The 17,125-nt window shown below is 41.4% G+C and overlaps 1 protein-coding gene across 1 annotated transcript in view; it reads left to right on the forward strand.

Annotated features, from left to right (window-relative positions):
• Window positions 1-3,845: 3,845 nt before the first annotated feature.
• CENPI (centromere protein I) overlaps window positions 3,846-17,125 on the forward strand; it is a 96,684-nt gene continuing 83,404 nt past the window's right edge. Inside the window, exons 1-5 of the mRNA XM_075538601.1 lie at window positions 3,846-3,961; window positions 6,150-6,349; window positions 8,455-8,592; window positions 12,483-12,601; window positions 12,912-13,019. Of these exons, the coding sequence (XP_075394716.1) occupies window positions 6,163-6,349; window positions 8,455-8,592; window positions 12,483-12,601; window positions 12,912-13,019 (552 nt within the window). The 5' untranslated portion in view covers window positions 3,846-3,961; window positions 6,150-6,162. The remainder of the gene's footprint in view (window positions 3,962-6,149; window positions 6,350-8,454; window positions 8,593-12,482; window positions 12,602-12,911; window positions 13,020-17,125) is intronic.

Below are 17,125 nucleotides of genomic sequence, written 5' to 3' on the forward strand. Positions count from 1 at the left end.
GGAGAAAGATGAGGCTTTCTACTCCTATAAAGAGTTACAGCCTTGGAAACCCACAGGGTCCATTCTGCTCTGCCATACATGGTGCTACTCAATGTCAGTGAGGTTTTTGTTTTCACATTTGTTTTAATTTATGAAATGACTACCCAAGTGCGTAAAATGACTCTAGAGAAAGTTTTACTAGATGAGGATGAAGAGCTACTACTGAAATATTTGTAGGGTTAACATTGCCATAGTTTTCATGCATGATTAAGAGTATATGAAAATACTCTGAAAAGCATATAAAAGTAAACTGTGGTAAACAGTTATTTCTACCATAGATTTTTGAAATGCATCAATTTAATATTTGGTTCCTCATCTCACCTGTTAAAAATGGTCAAAACCAGGAGAAAACAACAGGACCGACGGTTCCAGAGGACATGAGAGGGGGGGAGGCAGGGGAAAGGATGGGGTGTGTCAATGAACCCAGGGACAAGGGAGCAAGTAATCTAAAATGGATGGCAAGGAGGGCATAATATGTCTGGGGGAGCTTGATCAAAGGCAATTAGCCGAGAGGAATTACTGAAACTCCAATGAAGGCAGAACATGATAGTGGAATAAGAGGAAAGTAAAAGGAAATAGAGTCAAGAAATAGGAGCCAAAGAGCATTTATAGAGGTCTAAATACAGGCAAGTACATATGTAAATATATTTATATATAACAACAGGGAAACAGAGCTATGTACATATATTTATATGTTAAGTATTAAGGTAGCAGACAGACACTGGGCTTCTATTTAAGTACTCCTTCAATTCAAGAACACCTTGTTCTAAGAACCCAGCATTCTATGATCCTCACTTTCCCAACACGATTGCTAAAGACAAAATGTGTACATAAGCAAATGTGGTGAAGAAAACAGATGGTGCCCAGCTATCAAAAGATATAGCATCTGGGGTCTTAAAGGCTTGAAGATAAACAAGCGGCCCTCTAGCTCAGAAGCAACAAAGTCCACTGGAATAAGCACACCAGCCTGTGTGGGGTATCAGTCATCAAAGACCCAGAACAACAACAAAAATATCATATCAATGTGAATGAGTGTGAGGGTGGAGTAGAGACCCAATGCCCATCTGTAGACAATTGGACATCCCCTTACAGAAGGGTCACAAGGAAGAGATGAGCCAGTCTGGGTATATTATAGCACGGATAAAACATACAACTTTCCTCTAGTTGTTTAATGCTCCACCCCCCACTACCATGACCCCCAATTGTACCTTATAAATCCAGCTAGACCAGAGCATGTATATTGCTACAGATAAAAGCTGGCAACACAGGGAATCCATGACAGATAAACCACTCAGGACCAATAATGAGAGTAGCAATACCAGGAGGGCAAGAGGAAGGTGGGGGAGAAAAGGGGAACAGATCGCAATGACCTACATATAACTCCCTCCCATACGACAGACAACAGAAAAGCAGATGAAGGGAGACATCAGACAGTATAAGACATAAATAATAATTTATAAATTATTGAAGGTTTGTGAGGGAGGGAGGGAGGGTGGGGAAGGAAAGGGAAAAATGAAGAGCTGATACCAAGGGCTCAGGTAGAAAGAAAATATTTTGAGAATGATGATGGCAACAAATGTACAAATGTGCTTGACAAAGTGGATATATATATGGATTGTGAAAAGAGCTGAATGAGCCCCAAATAAAATAATTTTTTAAAACAGTCAAAACTCAGGGAAATTGAAACAGATGTTCTATATGCATTCGGTGAGAAAATTCCATTTCTAAACAAGTGGCTCAAAGTAGCCTGGTTGCAACGATTAAAAATAACCCTTTGGATGAGTTCAAAATAATAATACAATATTTGATGGTTTCATGATTCAGTAAACAATTTGAAAATTGGAAGAGCACCAGTATCCCCTTTGTGTAGGAAATGAAAAAGAATACTCGGAGGACTGGAGATTTCACAGAAACATAATTTATTTTTTTAATGAACTCAGGTTTCCATAGTGACCAAACACGTAATGGTTACTGCCATAACACTAAAAGGTGCCCCAACTTGGCTCTTTACCCATTTGTAGGAGCCCTAGTGGCACAGCACTTAAAGTGCTCAGCTGCTAAGCAAAAGATTGGAGGGGTTTTTGTTTGTTTGTTTGTTTGTTTTTAAGATGGGAGGTTTAAACCCACCAGCGCCTTTGCAACAGAAAGTTGAGGCTATTTGCTTTGGTAAACATTACAGGTTTTTGAAACTCTAAATAAAGGCATTGGGTTTTTGGTACCCATGTGTAGCTATGTGACCTCTTGAAATTGAAATCAAGGAAATGCAGTCTTTTTATTAAATCAGGAGGCAAACCTCTGCCCATACCCAATGCTGTCAGATTGACTCATGGTGACCCTACAGGACAGGGTGGTATAGCGGGCTAACTCAAGGTCGACTGTTGGAAACCAGTAACTGCAGGAGAAATACAAGGCTGTCCATTTCCAATACAGATTTACAGTCTCAGAAAGCCAAAGGGGCGGGTCTACTCTGTCCTACTGAGGCGGGCAGTCTGAGTTGGAATTGACTGTATGGCAGTGAGGAGACAGGCCTTCTGAGGCTGTGAAGCTTTGGAGAAACTGACTACCTCGCCTTTCCTCCCCAGGAGCGGCTGGTGGGGTTGAATTACGGACCTTACCACTAGTAGCAGTGAGAGCTAGCAGTGGGACACTTTAAAAATCATGAAGTAATGTTTTGATGCCCCCCTCACTTTATTTGTCACAGATTCATTTTTGGGGTGGGAGCTGGGTTTGTTATTGATTACCTTTTTCTAGTCATAAAATACAAAGTTAAAATGGTGTAGAGCTGTTTTTGCAATTTGGGCCAGGCCTTCTGAACTGTTAAGTTTTGGTTTCGTGGGTAGAAGAACCTCTTAAAATCAAAGTAACATGTCTGGTTTTTTGTTTTTCCCTTCCACACTGAGATTACAAAATGATCTCCTACTATTTTGTCCACAGTTTACACGTACGTTTTGGCCTGAGGGCCATTGACTTTCTCTTTCATTTCTAATTCCTACAGCAAGTGGAGATTAAATTAGGAACCAAATTTAGCCCTTCTTGCTGTTCAAGCTGGTTTCTTTGATGTCTTTTGAATTCCCATGGTTAGGATTCTTTTACGTCTGACCCAAGACCCGTTCCTAGCAAACCTCGGAGGGCACCCCGAACTATTCCCTTCCTCTCAATCCTACTCGAAGTGGGATGGGCAAAGTCTCAGAGGCCACAGATCTGGCGTGCGAGAACACTCCCCAAGCAAACAAACTAAACATTGCTGTCTGGTGGCATCATAATGACCCAATAGGACGGAGTCGAACTGCTTCATAGGGCTTCTGACGCTGTAAATCCTTACAGAAGCAGACCGTCAGAAGGCTGGTCGCCCTTTCGGGTCACAGCGGAGAACTTCACCACTACGCCACTAGGGCCCCCCCTCGCTCCCTACAAGCCGACTTTATCGTAAAGTTTGCTGTTTCATTACTTCCCCACGGTTTTACAATCCTGACATATGGGGGTCAATTTGGCCAAGATGATTACTATGTCGTGTTAATTTAAAGAATCACGACGTTTCTCTCTCTGGTTTACGCTAAACTACAAACCCGATGACTAGGAGGGCAGGGAGGAGATCAATTTTGAGCCAATCAGCTGCCTCCAACCTTAAAGGCCCAGGTACGTCAAGTTCCTAGGCTGCGGCTGGTGGAACCAGTCGCCCTCCGTACCTGCGTCTGGGACAGCCTTGATCCACGCCCCGGCCCCGCCAGAGAGCTGGAACGCCAACCAATCAGGCTGCAGCAGAGCGCAGGCCGCTCAGCTTTGGCGCCCGCCCCGCCCCCGGTCCCGCCCGTTTCCGGTGGGCGCATGCGCGGGACGGGGCACGACTATTTGAATTGGTGAGGCGGTTTTAGGCGGTCGGCCGCCGTGGGGACCAGAGCTTGCAGGCACCAGAGCTTGGAAGGTGAGGTCTTTTGAAACACCGCGGGCAATAGGCGCCAGGAGAGCAAAAGGGACCTCCTAATTTCTGCGGGCGGGACTGCTTTGAGTGGGGTCCCTGGGGTCAATTTCTCTTCTACCCTAAGAATCTGTACTGTGGGCCAGTGGTTGTTGCCAAGTTCGCTGCCAAAGGGATAGGCCGGACAAGGGATGCTTACTTGAAACGCATTGGCGAGGCTCTGAGGGTTGGGACGGATCATAGGGGTGGGGCCGGAAGCTGCCTTAACTGCCACGGAGTCAAAATTGACTCAGAGCGACGCTATAGGACAAGGTAGAACTGCCCTTGTGGGTTTCTGAGCATGTAAATCTTTTCTAGAGCAGAAAGCCTCTTTCTCCCACGAAAGGCTAGTGGATTGGAACTGCCGACCTTGTGGATTGGCAGCCCAGTGTTTAATCCAGAACACACCCCACCAAGCTCCTTGTCCACGTTGTCTGGTGCTCTTCCTGCCCAATGCATACTCCTCCACCAAATTTTTGCCTGGTATGGGTTTTTCTTGGCATTTAAATCTCACGGTTAAAGGTCCCCTCAAGGAAAATTTCTCTGATCACATATTCCAAAATAACAGCCATCCCTTTGTATCACACCACTGTTTTTTCCTATTATTCTTATTCTTCGCTTTCATGAGAGTAGGGACCTTGAGTGTTTATATTTCATCCCTGATATCTAGAACTGCTTGACATTTAATTGATGTTCACTAATTATTTATTAAAGGCGCCCTGGTGACATGTGGGTTAGGTATTGGGCTGACAACTTTAAAGTATGCAGTTCGAATCCACCAGCTGCTCCATGGAAGAAAGATGAGGCTGTCTGCTCCTGTACATATTTAGTCTCAGTAACCCTTGGAATCATCTTGATGTCAGGGGGAATTGTTTATTGATGGAGTGCATACTCCACTCACAGCCGTCAATTCTGACTCATAGAAACCCTAGAGGACATGATAGAACTGCCCCTGAGTTGCCACGATTCTTTATGGGAGTAGAAAGCCTTGTATTTCTCCTGTGGATTAGTATTAAACTGCTGGCCTTGCAGTTAGCAAGCGAACACATTACTACGCCACCAGGGCTCCCGAAGAAGTGCATAAGTGGACAGTATTACTGTCCTGAGAATCCCTAGTGTGGCCACTCATTTGGCTTTTAAACTGTGGGGTCTTTAAAATCAAACCTACTACCACCTAGTCAATTCAGACTTATAGAGTTTCCCTATATAGAGTTTCCTATGCAGGAATTTCATTTATTTTTTAAAACAATTTTTAAAATGGTACAGTAGGTAGCTTACATTTCAGATGATCAACTTTGTATTAAACAGTTTACTAATCAACCTCCCACCCCCACCCCAGGAGTTTATACTTTTCCCCTGTTCCTTGATTTCTCTTTTCCCTCTTGTGGACCACCATCTTCTACCTCACCCAAGTTAACATCCGCCAAGGCTCTATTGTTTTATCTGCCCTCCTTGCACTCATCCTTTCAGTAAACTCCAAAGTCTGTTCTTTTGATAGGAGTCTTTATTTTGAGTCCCTGCCCCCCTTTATAGTAATGGTCTCATAGAATGTCCCTTTGTGATTGGCTAATTCCAGCATCACCTGGGCTCTTTAGTTTTATCACAGGCAAAGTAGGGGCACTAGAGATTTAAAGTGACATCAAAGTGGAGAGACTGACTAAATTCATGAGCTAAATTATTGTTAGGCCCAATTAAATGATAAGCAGAAGAACAGTGAGGTGGTCTGCTCCCACAAATATTTATAGTCTTAGAAATCCTAAATAGGATCGCCATAAGTCAGAGTCAACTCGATGGCAATAGGTTTGGTTGAGTTTATATGGTAAAGCCATTTTAAGAATGAAATTGCTATGTTGCCTATATTTCTGCTGTTTTGTTTCCACACAACCCCATTCCACTGTTCCTCTTCAAGAGGACCTGTCCAATTGATGAATGTTATCTTAGAGAGTTGTTCTCTCTCGTCAGTTTGGGTCAAGAGCTTTCTGAGGAAGGGATCCTATAGATTTTGTTGCCTGAATTGTGGAAAATTTATTTTGTACCTGTTGTAGGGTAAGTACTGTGCTAAACTTGGTAAAATAACCAGCAGAACTGGTCCCGGTCTTTGGACCAAAATAGAGAATGTTTGATTAACAGGAACTTGTCACTTGTTTCTGTATAGAACATATGCAGGAATGTCTACTGGAAAACGTCACAGGCACTCGCGGGCACAAAAGACTTCTCTAGGTGGTCAGAATGACCAAATCAAAGAAAAGCCAACAAATGTAAAGGAAGTCTTGAAATATGGACAAAGCAGTTCGGAGGACAATTCTGAGCATGCAGAAGATGCTCTGAAAACAGCACTGAAATACTTTGAGGAAGGTAACTGGTATTTCTTTGATGAAAGTCTTTATTTCTATAAACATATTGTAGAGTTTGAAGATTTTAACAAGAAAATATATATATTTATTCATGCTTTTGTTTCATTGATATGCATTCATTGAGCACGTATTGAGCAGATCAGTATGCTAAGTATTAGAGATACAACATTAAAACATGTTCCAAAAGCAGGAACCGCTATGAACCACATAGTGGTTCAAAAAAGGTTTTTGCCCATAGGAAATCACTCAAGAATCTTTTAAAAGCACTATTGCTGGTAGCCACTCCTAAGCATTTTGATTTTACTGGTATGAGATGCAGTCTGGGTATTGGGATTTTTTAAATGTCCCCTGGATGATTCTAACCTACAGCAAAGTTTGGAAACCACTACCCTAGTATTAAAACAGCATGTAGTTTAATCCAAGGATGGGAAAGGTCTGGCCTGAGGGCTTTATAAGGCCCTCGAAATCATTAATACCAGCTAACAGCATTGACACCATGGCGGTGTGCTTGGTTGCAACATCTTACATTTTACCAAAGAGAAGCAGTTCCAGTCAATACAGTAGGGGTGAGTTAATTAAATATTTCACTAAATATAGCTGGCAAATTTTTAAGTGGATAAAAAATACAATAAAATATCCAAATGGCCCTTGGCAGGGAAAAAAGTTCCCCACCCCTGTCTGAACAAATGATTTTACGTGTAGTTCGTTTAAAATGTTTTTTTTAATGTGTTTTAGGTGAAAGTTTACCTAGTAAATTAAATGTGCCTACTGTAGGTTTACCTAGTAAATTAAATTTACCTAGTAAATTTAGCATTCCATATACAAATTGTATCGTGACATTAGCTATATTCCCCGTAATTGTCAACACACTCATTTCCTCCCTACTTGATTCCCTGCCTCTTTTGACCATCCCATATTAGCTTTTGTGTAAATGTTGACTGTGTGCTCTCCTGTGGTTGAGGGTTTCAAGCAGGAGGTCCTCAAACTTTTTAAATGGGGCCACTTAGTTCACTGTCCCTCAGACCCGTTGGGAGGCTGGACTATAGTTTTGTTTTTTTCTTCTTGGGATTATAGTTTTTTAAAAAACTATGAACAAATACCTATGCACAGTGCACATATTTTATTTTCTAGTTAAAAACACCCGGCAGGCAGGGTAAATGTCCTCGGTGGGCTGTAGTTTGAAGACCCCTGGTTTAAAGGATCACTTTGCTTACAGGTGTCACTGACTGTTTTATAACCCAGTCTGTTTTGTTGACTAAAAAGTGACTTTTAGGAGTGGCTTCAGTTCCAGGTTCCAGGCCTATAGTCTCAGGGGTTCCTCTTTATCAATCCAATAAGGCTAGTCTTTTTTTTTTAAATGAATTTGAATTTTCTGCATTTTTTCTCCCATTCTTTCCAGGATCTTCTATTGTGTCCCTTGTAAGGACGATAGATAATGGTGACCAGGAACCACCTGGTTCTTTTGATCTCAGTTATAAAAGACTGTGGTTTGTGTGGGCAGTTAGTCCCATCTACTGATTTCTTCCCTGACCCTTTGGTTTCCTTTACTCTCCTTTGCTCCAGGAAGGAAGGATCCAATAGTTGTAGTCTAGATGGCCAAGCACAAGCTTTTAGGACCTCAGATGCTATTCATCAAACTAGGATGTAGAGCAGCGGTTCTCAACCTGTGAGTTGCAACCCCTTTGGGTGTCGAACTACCTTTTCATAGGGTTCGCCCAATTCATAACTAGCAAAATTACAGTGATGAAGTAGCAACAAAAATAATGTTATGGTTGAGAGTCTGCACACCATGACAAACTGTATTAAAGGGTCACAGCATTAGGAAGTTGAGAACCACTGATGTAGAGCATTACCTTTATGAACTAAGTTAGGCCCATTGACCTAGTTGCCCCATAGTGCTTTTCCAGCTTTGGTTCCAGGACCCGATTCAGTTTTCCTTACTAAAGACGCTATATTGTGTTTAAATAGCTGAGAGTTTTAAAGACCTTGAAGGGTTTAGAGGAAGAATATTTTTACATAGAGCTGTGCTTTTAAAGAATCCCAAATTTGTACTGTTGTGAACTGAAAGAATTTTAAGGTCCCACTCTTTATTGTTCCTTTTTTCAGGTTCCATGAAAACCTTAAGGAGTAAAGGTCAAAACAGGGAACAACACTTCAAAATTGTGGAAAATGTGGCTTGGAAGAATGGTTTATCTCCAGAAAGAATTGACACTCTCTTAAATGTGGCGCTCAGTGGCAAGTTTGGTATGTAGAGGGGATTTTTCTGGCATAAGTTTGCTATTAGTTTTGCCTCCCACACTTAGCTTGTTCAGTTGGAATCAATTGCAGTTCTAGAGTTTTACTATTCTCCTAACACCAATCTGATAAAATCATTCAATGTTCAAGCTACCTTAAGAGCCAAAGTGTGTGTGCATATTGTGATAATGGCCTATCGTCACATGTCATTATGAATACGATGGATAGACTTGTCAGTCAAGATGTGTGGTCTTTTGTGCAAATGCATTCTGTCTTGTTTTAAGCTCATGAGATGAATAACCCTTCATCAGTATTCTTTTTTATTTGAAAACAACCTTTTAACCTTTTTAAAAATTTTTATTTTACATTTTAAAAAATCATTTTATTGGGGGCGTGTACAACTCTTATCACAATGCATCCATCCATTGTGTCAAGCACATTTGTACATATGTTGCCATCATTCTCAAAACATTTGCTTTCTACTTGAGCCCTTGGTATCAGATTTTGAGGATATTTTAGACCCTAAACATTCTTTAAGATAAGGAAACTGCTAGGACACTTCTTTCATGTGAGAAAGGTGGAAGTAGAATTCAGAGCTCCTAATTCTAATTCTAGTGTTTACACTGCACCACACTGTTACCAGCTTTTCTACAATTAAAAGACAAACGAAGACAGCTATCAGAACTGGAGGATCTTCAAAGGCATAATGGGCTACGTGTTGGGCTGCTAACTGCAAGGCCGTCAGCAGTTTGATTCCACCAGCCACTCCTTCGGAAAAAGACGAGGCTGTCCCCATTAAGAGTTCAAGCAACAGAAACCAAAGGGGGCAGTTCTACTCCGCCCTGTAGGGTCGCTGATTCAGAATTGATTCTCGGTGCCAGTGAATTGGGGTATTTTGAGTTATCTAGACCAAATGTCTTATATACTAAGTGTATATTCTCTGGTCCTTGCATCCAGTGTGCCTTTGTGTAGTGTTGGCGGTATAGTAATTAGTATAACAGCCTTGTAAGATCCTTTGCACCCTACCATCGTGTGTCTGTTTTAAAGCAACAGCACAGCATGCTAACTTAATTCAGCTTATAACTTTCACGTATTTTATATCCCTACTTTTCCCTAATCAGTTCTTTGTTTTACTTAGAAAGTTCAATTTGGCCTAACAAAAGTGGCTTTTTGAGTTTGATTGTTCTAATAATTTTATCACTCCCTTATACACAAACAAACAAAAAAAAACCTCACTGCCATTGAGTCATTTCCAACTCACGGTGACCCTATCATTCACTTCTCTTAAAAAATGTATAGACTATTATAAGTGTTTTCTATTTCGGAATTTCCCCTTTTTTCTTGATAGCTCAAAAGTTAATAGTAAGAATTGCTCATGTTTACCAGGTGTGAGGTGGTTCAAAATGTACACATCATTTCACTGGACACTTGTAAATGTGTATAACAACTTAAAAAATTATCCTTAGCTTTGTAGTCTAACTTCATTTTTCGGTTAAGTTGGAATTTGCTCAGGTCAAATGTGGCTGCCTTAATAGCTTTTAGCCCTTTTTTGTTATTTCTCTGATGTCCCCTCACAATACCAGATCTTTGTTTATAGCTATTTTGGTAAAGTTGAAATGAGTCTTAAGGAACAGGAACCCTGGTAACATGATTATGCATTGAAACCACCAGATGTCCTGCAGGAAAAAGATGAGACTTTCTGCTCCCGTAAAAAGTTGCCATCTTGGAAATCCACATGGGGCAGTTCTACTCTGTCCTATAGGGTCTATGAGTTGGAATGGACTCGATAGCAGTGGCTTTGGCGTTTTGGATGCTGTTGGGTCCCTATGAGCCAGAATTGACTCCATAACTGAATTTTATAGTTAGGCTAGAAATACCATCATATTGAAGTACAAAGAGACTTTACACTCTTCAGAAATTAATTTAAAAGTCACATAGATATTAGATTCAGAACTAATAGTTCTTAGGTTGGAGCTGGGATTTAATGTGAGCACAAAACCATTCCTGGATCTTTTTTTATTGTATCTTCCTGGTCTTTCTATTTATTGTACTTGAGCATTAACCCAAATGTCATGTCATTGCGTCATTCAGTCTCGTCGAGGAGAATTGTACCATTGCTTCCCTAATCAGTCCCCAAACATCCTCTTTCTTTCTGATTACCTTGACATCATCTCCCTTTTATCGTCCCCATTGTCCCTTACACCCCTTCTCCGTCTCCCTTGTTCTACTTGCTATCCCTGTAGGTTTATCAATCCTGGGTTTCATTTACCAAAAAAACAAGAAAAACTGACTTCACAACTTCAGCAAGGTAATCCCCAACTCCACAGCACCTCTGAGATATACCCTGATATAAACAAACAAAAACCCAAATACATCAGAATGACCATCCCAGCTTTGCCAGAATAATATATATCTTAAGACAACATATAAGGCATTGATGTATCAAGACCTTATTTGTCCACCTACCAATAGCTCTCCAAGATTGATACACCTGTCTGCCACTTCCTCAACCACCTTGTATTTTCCGGCTTAAGTGTTCAAGTTCTAGTGCATCTGAGGTAGAGTCCAAAGCGCCAAGTGGAATTCTCATGTGGGTTCTCATTGGTGCAGCCTCTGGAGCATGCTGTGTGCCTTGAATATCCAGCAGATTCCCCCTAGGATGCATGCTGGACCTGATGTGGGTTCCAAAATCTTATGTATTTAGTGGTTGTGTTGTATTGTTTGGTTTTGTTTTTGATTGTACATATTAGAGGATATCTCAGGACTGTTATGTCATTGGGGGATGCCCTTTTGAAGTTGTGTTATATGTTTCTTTGGTATATGAAAACCAGGAGTGATGAACCTAGAGAGCCAGCAAGTGGAATAAGGGAGGGAAACTCAGAGGTGGTGGGGAGAAAGGGTAATAATGTCGGGTCCATAGAGAAAATGTTTGGAAACTGATTGTGGTAGCCAATGTGCAATTCTGCTGGATGTGATTGAACTGTGAAATGATTTGATACATGTATTAATCTCCCAATTAATAAATAAAATATCTAATAAAAAGAATAGAGGCAGTATAAAATGACCTAACTGAACTTGGTGCCTATGTGAAGTGTTAGCTGTGAGGCTATTTTAGACTTTAGAAAGAAATGGGGGAAACACAGGCACACCCGCGCACTGCTCCTTTAGAAGGGAGTGGGGGAAACACAGGCACACTGCGCACTGCTCCTTTAGAAGGGAGTGGGGGAAACACAGGCACACCCGCGCACTGCTCCTTTAGAAGGGAGTGGGGGAAACACAGGCACACCCGCGCACTGCTCCTTTAGAAGGGAGTGGGGGAAACACAGGCACACCCGCGCACTGCTCCTTTTCTACTCCAGGGTGCAGTGCAAGGGGCTTGAAACTGATGAAAACCATTTCAATTCTAGAAACCTTAACCATGTTTTTCTTCAGGGTAGCCACTCACCTAAGATATTTATCAGTAGCTTTAAATAGATCAGTCTTTTGTAACACTGAAAAATGATAGCAAAAATATTCCTTTAAATTTTCCCATGACAGACTCATTTGTTGAGTTGTCTGCAGATTATAAATCCTTCCTTCTAACGGGTACAGTTCTTTGGCTCCTAATGCTGTATTCCCACAGTTGTATAACCGTCACTATTATCTAATTGCAGACATTTTTATTACCTCAAAAAGAAACTATGTATCCTTGTCCCCTTTTCAAGTTGAATTATTAGGGCCAATGTTTGTATTAGAAGTTAAAGGTAATTTTTCTGTGTTAAAGAATGTTTTGTGATGCTCACATGTATTGGCTACTAACACAGTTTGTTGTATTGCCCTCGGTATAAAGTAGGATTTCTTAGGCCCAGGGGACAGCGGAGACACTAAAATGTTTCATTTAGAGTTTCCATATTTTCCAGGGACTGCTGTAAACACGCGCATTTTGAAGTGCTTAATCCCTACCACTCTCATAGCAGGAGATTCCGTGCTTAAGGCTGTCTCTTGGCTTTGTGTCGGCAAGTGTGCAGGGAGCATCAAGGTAATCATTTTAAGCACTTTGATGATAACTTCTTGAGAACCACTTAAGGGCTGCCCAGGAAGAGCCACTTACGGAGTAATGGCAGTGACCTTTTCTGCAAAGCCTGTAGTTTGGGAACATTATTACTGAAGCAGGAACTCTACTCAAATAGTTTCTATTGAAAAGTCAAATCTGTTATCCTAGTTTATGCAACAGGCTTCTAAGTTTAAGTGATTGTTAACAACCTCGATGTCGGGGAGTCAGGTGAGGGGGATTACGCTCTTCTGGGCTAGTTGCATTTCTGTAAACAAAAAGATTTTTGTCTCAATAGGTACTTTTCTTTCGTTGGCTCATTGCAATGTTTGACTTCATTGATCAGAAAGACCAGGTCAACTTGCTCTATGGCTTCTTTTTTGCTTCACTGGAAGATGATATACTGGTAAGTAGCAATTGGACCACATCGGACATAGATCAGATAGTACTTGTTTGTGTTTGTGGCACCCTAGGCGTTTCAAATGCCACTCAATGAAATGATAGTGATCATATAGAACAAAAATAACAAATGGCGTAACAAGAATTTACTCTCAGATTTAACACATGTAAACTTGTTTTACCATGTGTTTTATATCTTCTTTTAAGGGAGTAAACTGTTACAGACCAGAATTGAATCTCAAATGCAGACCCTTGGGTGATCTAGTAATTGCCATCTTTTCCTTTTAAGGCACTTCCCCAGAATCCTTTGGGTCACTTACTGTGCATATTTGTGCTTAACACTGCACAAACGTCATCAAAGTTAATAAGGATAAAATTGCTTTTCCTGAGATGCCAATGGACTGATTTTGATTGACTGGCATAATTATCCTCCCACTAAAAATATTTGTTATGCCAAGAAAACCTTTTCCTGTCGGAGCACATAGAAGGACTATCAGTAGTTCACAGATCGCATGAGCCACTCATCATAGATGAATTCTTCTTGCCTTTAGGAAGGGAAGTTAGCTATTGATTTCATTTTTAAAGTCATGTTTCTAAGTTAATTGCATGTGCTAAGCATTGTAGAGGGCTGAAAATTTAGCACAGGTTACTGTACTCTAGTTGGGACTACTAAGAAAAAAACTGCCACTGAATAAATTCTGACCCATAGCAACCCTATTGGGCAGAATAGAACTATTCCTTAGTGTTTCTGAAACTGTAAATCTTTCTGGCAGGAGATAGCCTCATCTTTTTCCCATGGAGCTGCTGGCAGACTTGAATTGCCAACCATGTAGCTCAATGTGTAACCCCCCTATGCCACCAATACCCCAAACCAAACTTGCTGCTATTAGCTCAATTCTGACTCATAGCTACACTACAGGAACGGGGTAAAATTTTCCTGTTGGTTTCCAAAATTATTTGGGGTAGTAGGAAGCCTTGTATTTCTCTCATGGAGTAGCTGGTGATTTTGAACTGCTGACCTTGTGTTTAGCATCCCAATATGTAACCCACTATGCCACCTGAGCTTGTGTCACCAGAGCTCCATAAAATTAAACAAAAGTTACGTCATCAAGAGATAGTCAGATGTGATGGTGAGAGGATAGCAATGCTGCAGTCTTTCTGGAACGGGAACAGTAAACATTTTTTCAGTTCATACTGAGAGTGGAAATTGCCACTGCAGACCTACATAGAGCTGGGTTGTGTGTACAAATTCTGCGGGACAGACTTACTTTTCCTTTGTCTCAACCCCAAGGTAAAGCCAGGCAACTTTATTTGCGATCCTGTTTAGCACAGTGGGGAGTGTTTTAGTTGAACACCGCTACACCCCATGGGTTCTGGGACAGAATCCCTGCTTGGTCCTTTACTCGTCATCGAGTCCCTTTCAACTCGCCGTGACCCTATTTAGGGTTTCCTAGAATGTAAACTTTACTGGAGCAGACAGTCTTGGCTTTCTCCTGCAGAGTGACTGGTGGATTTGAACTCTTAGCTCGTGGACCAGTACATGTCCATCCCAGTTCCACCGGGCTCCTTCTTAAAAGACCAGTCAATAAATGTTTTAGATTTGAAGGCTATACTGTCACAACTGACTCAACTCTGCTGGTTTAAGTGTGGAAAACAGCTGCAGGCAGTACGGAAATGGATGGGTGTGGTTGTGTACCTATCAAACTGTTTGTACTAAATCACATGCTGATTTAGGCTCCCAGGCTTAACTCTCTCTGCTATCAAGTATTTCCCTGTCTGAGCAGCGGATAATTTTTTCCTTAAGTTTTCTACACTTTAATTGAAGTAGTAATGTGATGCTACTACAAAACCAGGGCTCCTTAAGATTCCTGTAGACCAGCAGTTCTCAACCTGTGGGTCGCAACCCCTTTGGGGTTCGAACGACCCTTTCACAAGGGTCACCAGGTTCATAACAGGAGCAAAATGACAGTTAGGAAGTAGCAATGAAAATAATTTAATGGTTGGGGGTCACCACAACATGAGGAACTGTATTAAAGGGTCGCGGCATTAGGAAGGTTGAGAACCACTGCTGGAGACTCTAAAGAAGTTATCTTTCTTTAAAAAAAAAAAACATTTTATTAGGGACTCATGCAACTCTTCTCACAATCCATACATACATCAATCGTATAAAGCACATCCGTACATTCTTTGCCCTAATCATTTTCAAAGCATTTGCTCTCCACTTAAGCCCTTGGCATCAGGTCCTCTTTTTTTCCCCTCCCTCCCCGCTCCCCCCTCCCTCATGAGCCCTTGATAATTTATAAATTATTTTGTCATATCTTGCCCTGTCCGACGTCTCCCTTCACCCCCTTTTCTGTTGTCTGTCCCCCAGGGAGGAGGTTACATGTAGATCCTTGTAATCGGTTCCCTCTTTCCAAACCACTTACCCTCTACCCTCCCAGTATCGCCCCTCACACCCCTGGTCCTGAAGGGATCATCCGCCCTGGATTCCCTGTGCCTCCAACTATAAAAAAGATATACTACAAAAAAAACTACAGTTAAGTTGAAATTGATTTTTCAAAAGAATTCTATTAATAGGAAAGCAGGAGAGACTAGAGAAATGGAAACAAACATACAACAAAAACTAAGATGGCATACTGAAGCCTTAGCACAAACAAAATGCACTGTCATCACTTCGACGCCAGCTCATAGTGACCCTGTAAGGCCAGGTAGAAAGCTCTGGCTTTCCCTTGCTGAACAGCTGGTAGTTTTGAACTGCTAACCTTGCAGTTAGCAGCTGCCCAGTGCTTCTTATTTAAGTATTAACATCTTAATAATTACATTAAGGATAAATGGTCTGAATATACTGTTTAAAGTGTAGAGATTATCAGAGTACGCTAAATTACATGACCCCATGACATAAATACTGTCTATAAGAAGCTGAGATATCTTGGTGGCATAGTGGAGTACAGAAAGGCCTGCTAACTGAACCCACCAATTCTTGGACCAGATAACTTTGAACTTTTTGTTTGCTTTATTTTGTGGCTATTATATTTTCCCTTTATGAAAGAAAGGAAAAAAAGCTATCATCCCATGCTCATGAACACATTCTGGTATTTTTTAAGAAGTGTCAGCAAGGCTTTCTATACAGAATCAGATGGTAAATATTTTAGGTTTGCACTTCCGTACTATTTGTTGCACCTATGAACAAACAGTGCCTGGCTTACAAATGAGAGTTATGCTTCACTGTCTTTTTAAATCTTTAAGTAGAATTTGTCGGTAGGTAGGAATAGGTACATATGGTTCTTATTTAACCTTACTGTAGTCTAAAAGGGAGCTCCGGTAGCGCTGTGAGGCAAGCATTGGGCTGCGAAGTGCAAGGCTGGTGGTTCCAAGCCACCAGCCACTCCATGTGAGAAAGATGAAGCTGTCTGTTCCCTTAAAGATTGACAGCCTCAAAAACCCTTTACAAGGTCAATATGAATTAGAATAGACTCAATGGCAGGGGTGGGGTTTGTGCACAAGAAGGATCCTTAGTGGCTTGTGGCAGTGTGTGCTAAACAGTGGACTGCTATCTGCAAGGTTGACAGTTTGCTGCCCCCGCCCCTCTCAGCTGCTCCCCAGATGAATGGTGAGGTGATCTGTAAACATAGTCTCAGAAGCCCTACGGAGCAGTCTCTGTTCTGTAGGGTTGCTATGAACTGGTAATCAATGGGGCAGCAGTGGGTGGTTGGGTTAAATGCAAGAAACCTTTTCAGTGATTTTTAAAAGCCGAACATGCAGCAAGTGAAGGTAAATATGAATTTGTAGATTCAGTCATTTCAAAGTAAGGACAAATTTATATAACACAGAAGAGGAAATAGTTATCTCTGCTTCATACATAGTAACCCAGGGACTGCCTGTACATGTGTGTTGTACTGAGAAAACAGGTATCAATTTCTAAATGCAAGGTGGCCCTAGTTTGCTGACCTCTGACCTAGAATAAAGGAGCCCTGGTGGTGTTATAGGTTAAACATTGAGCTGCTAACCAGTTGCAAGGTTGGTGGGTCAAGCCCACCAGCTGCACCAGATGAGGCTGTCTACTGTATATATTGCCATATTGGAACCCAAATGTCCCGACCATAAAAAGCCCGT

This window comes from Tenrec ecaudatus, chromosome X (assembly GCF_050624435.1).
Source record: "Tenrec ecaudatus isolate mTenEca1 chromosome X, mTenEca1.hap1, whole genome shotgun sequence".
Lineage (NCBI taxonomy): Eukaryota > Metazoa > Chordata > Mammalia > Afrosoricida > Tenrecidae > Tenrec > Tenrec ecaudatus.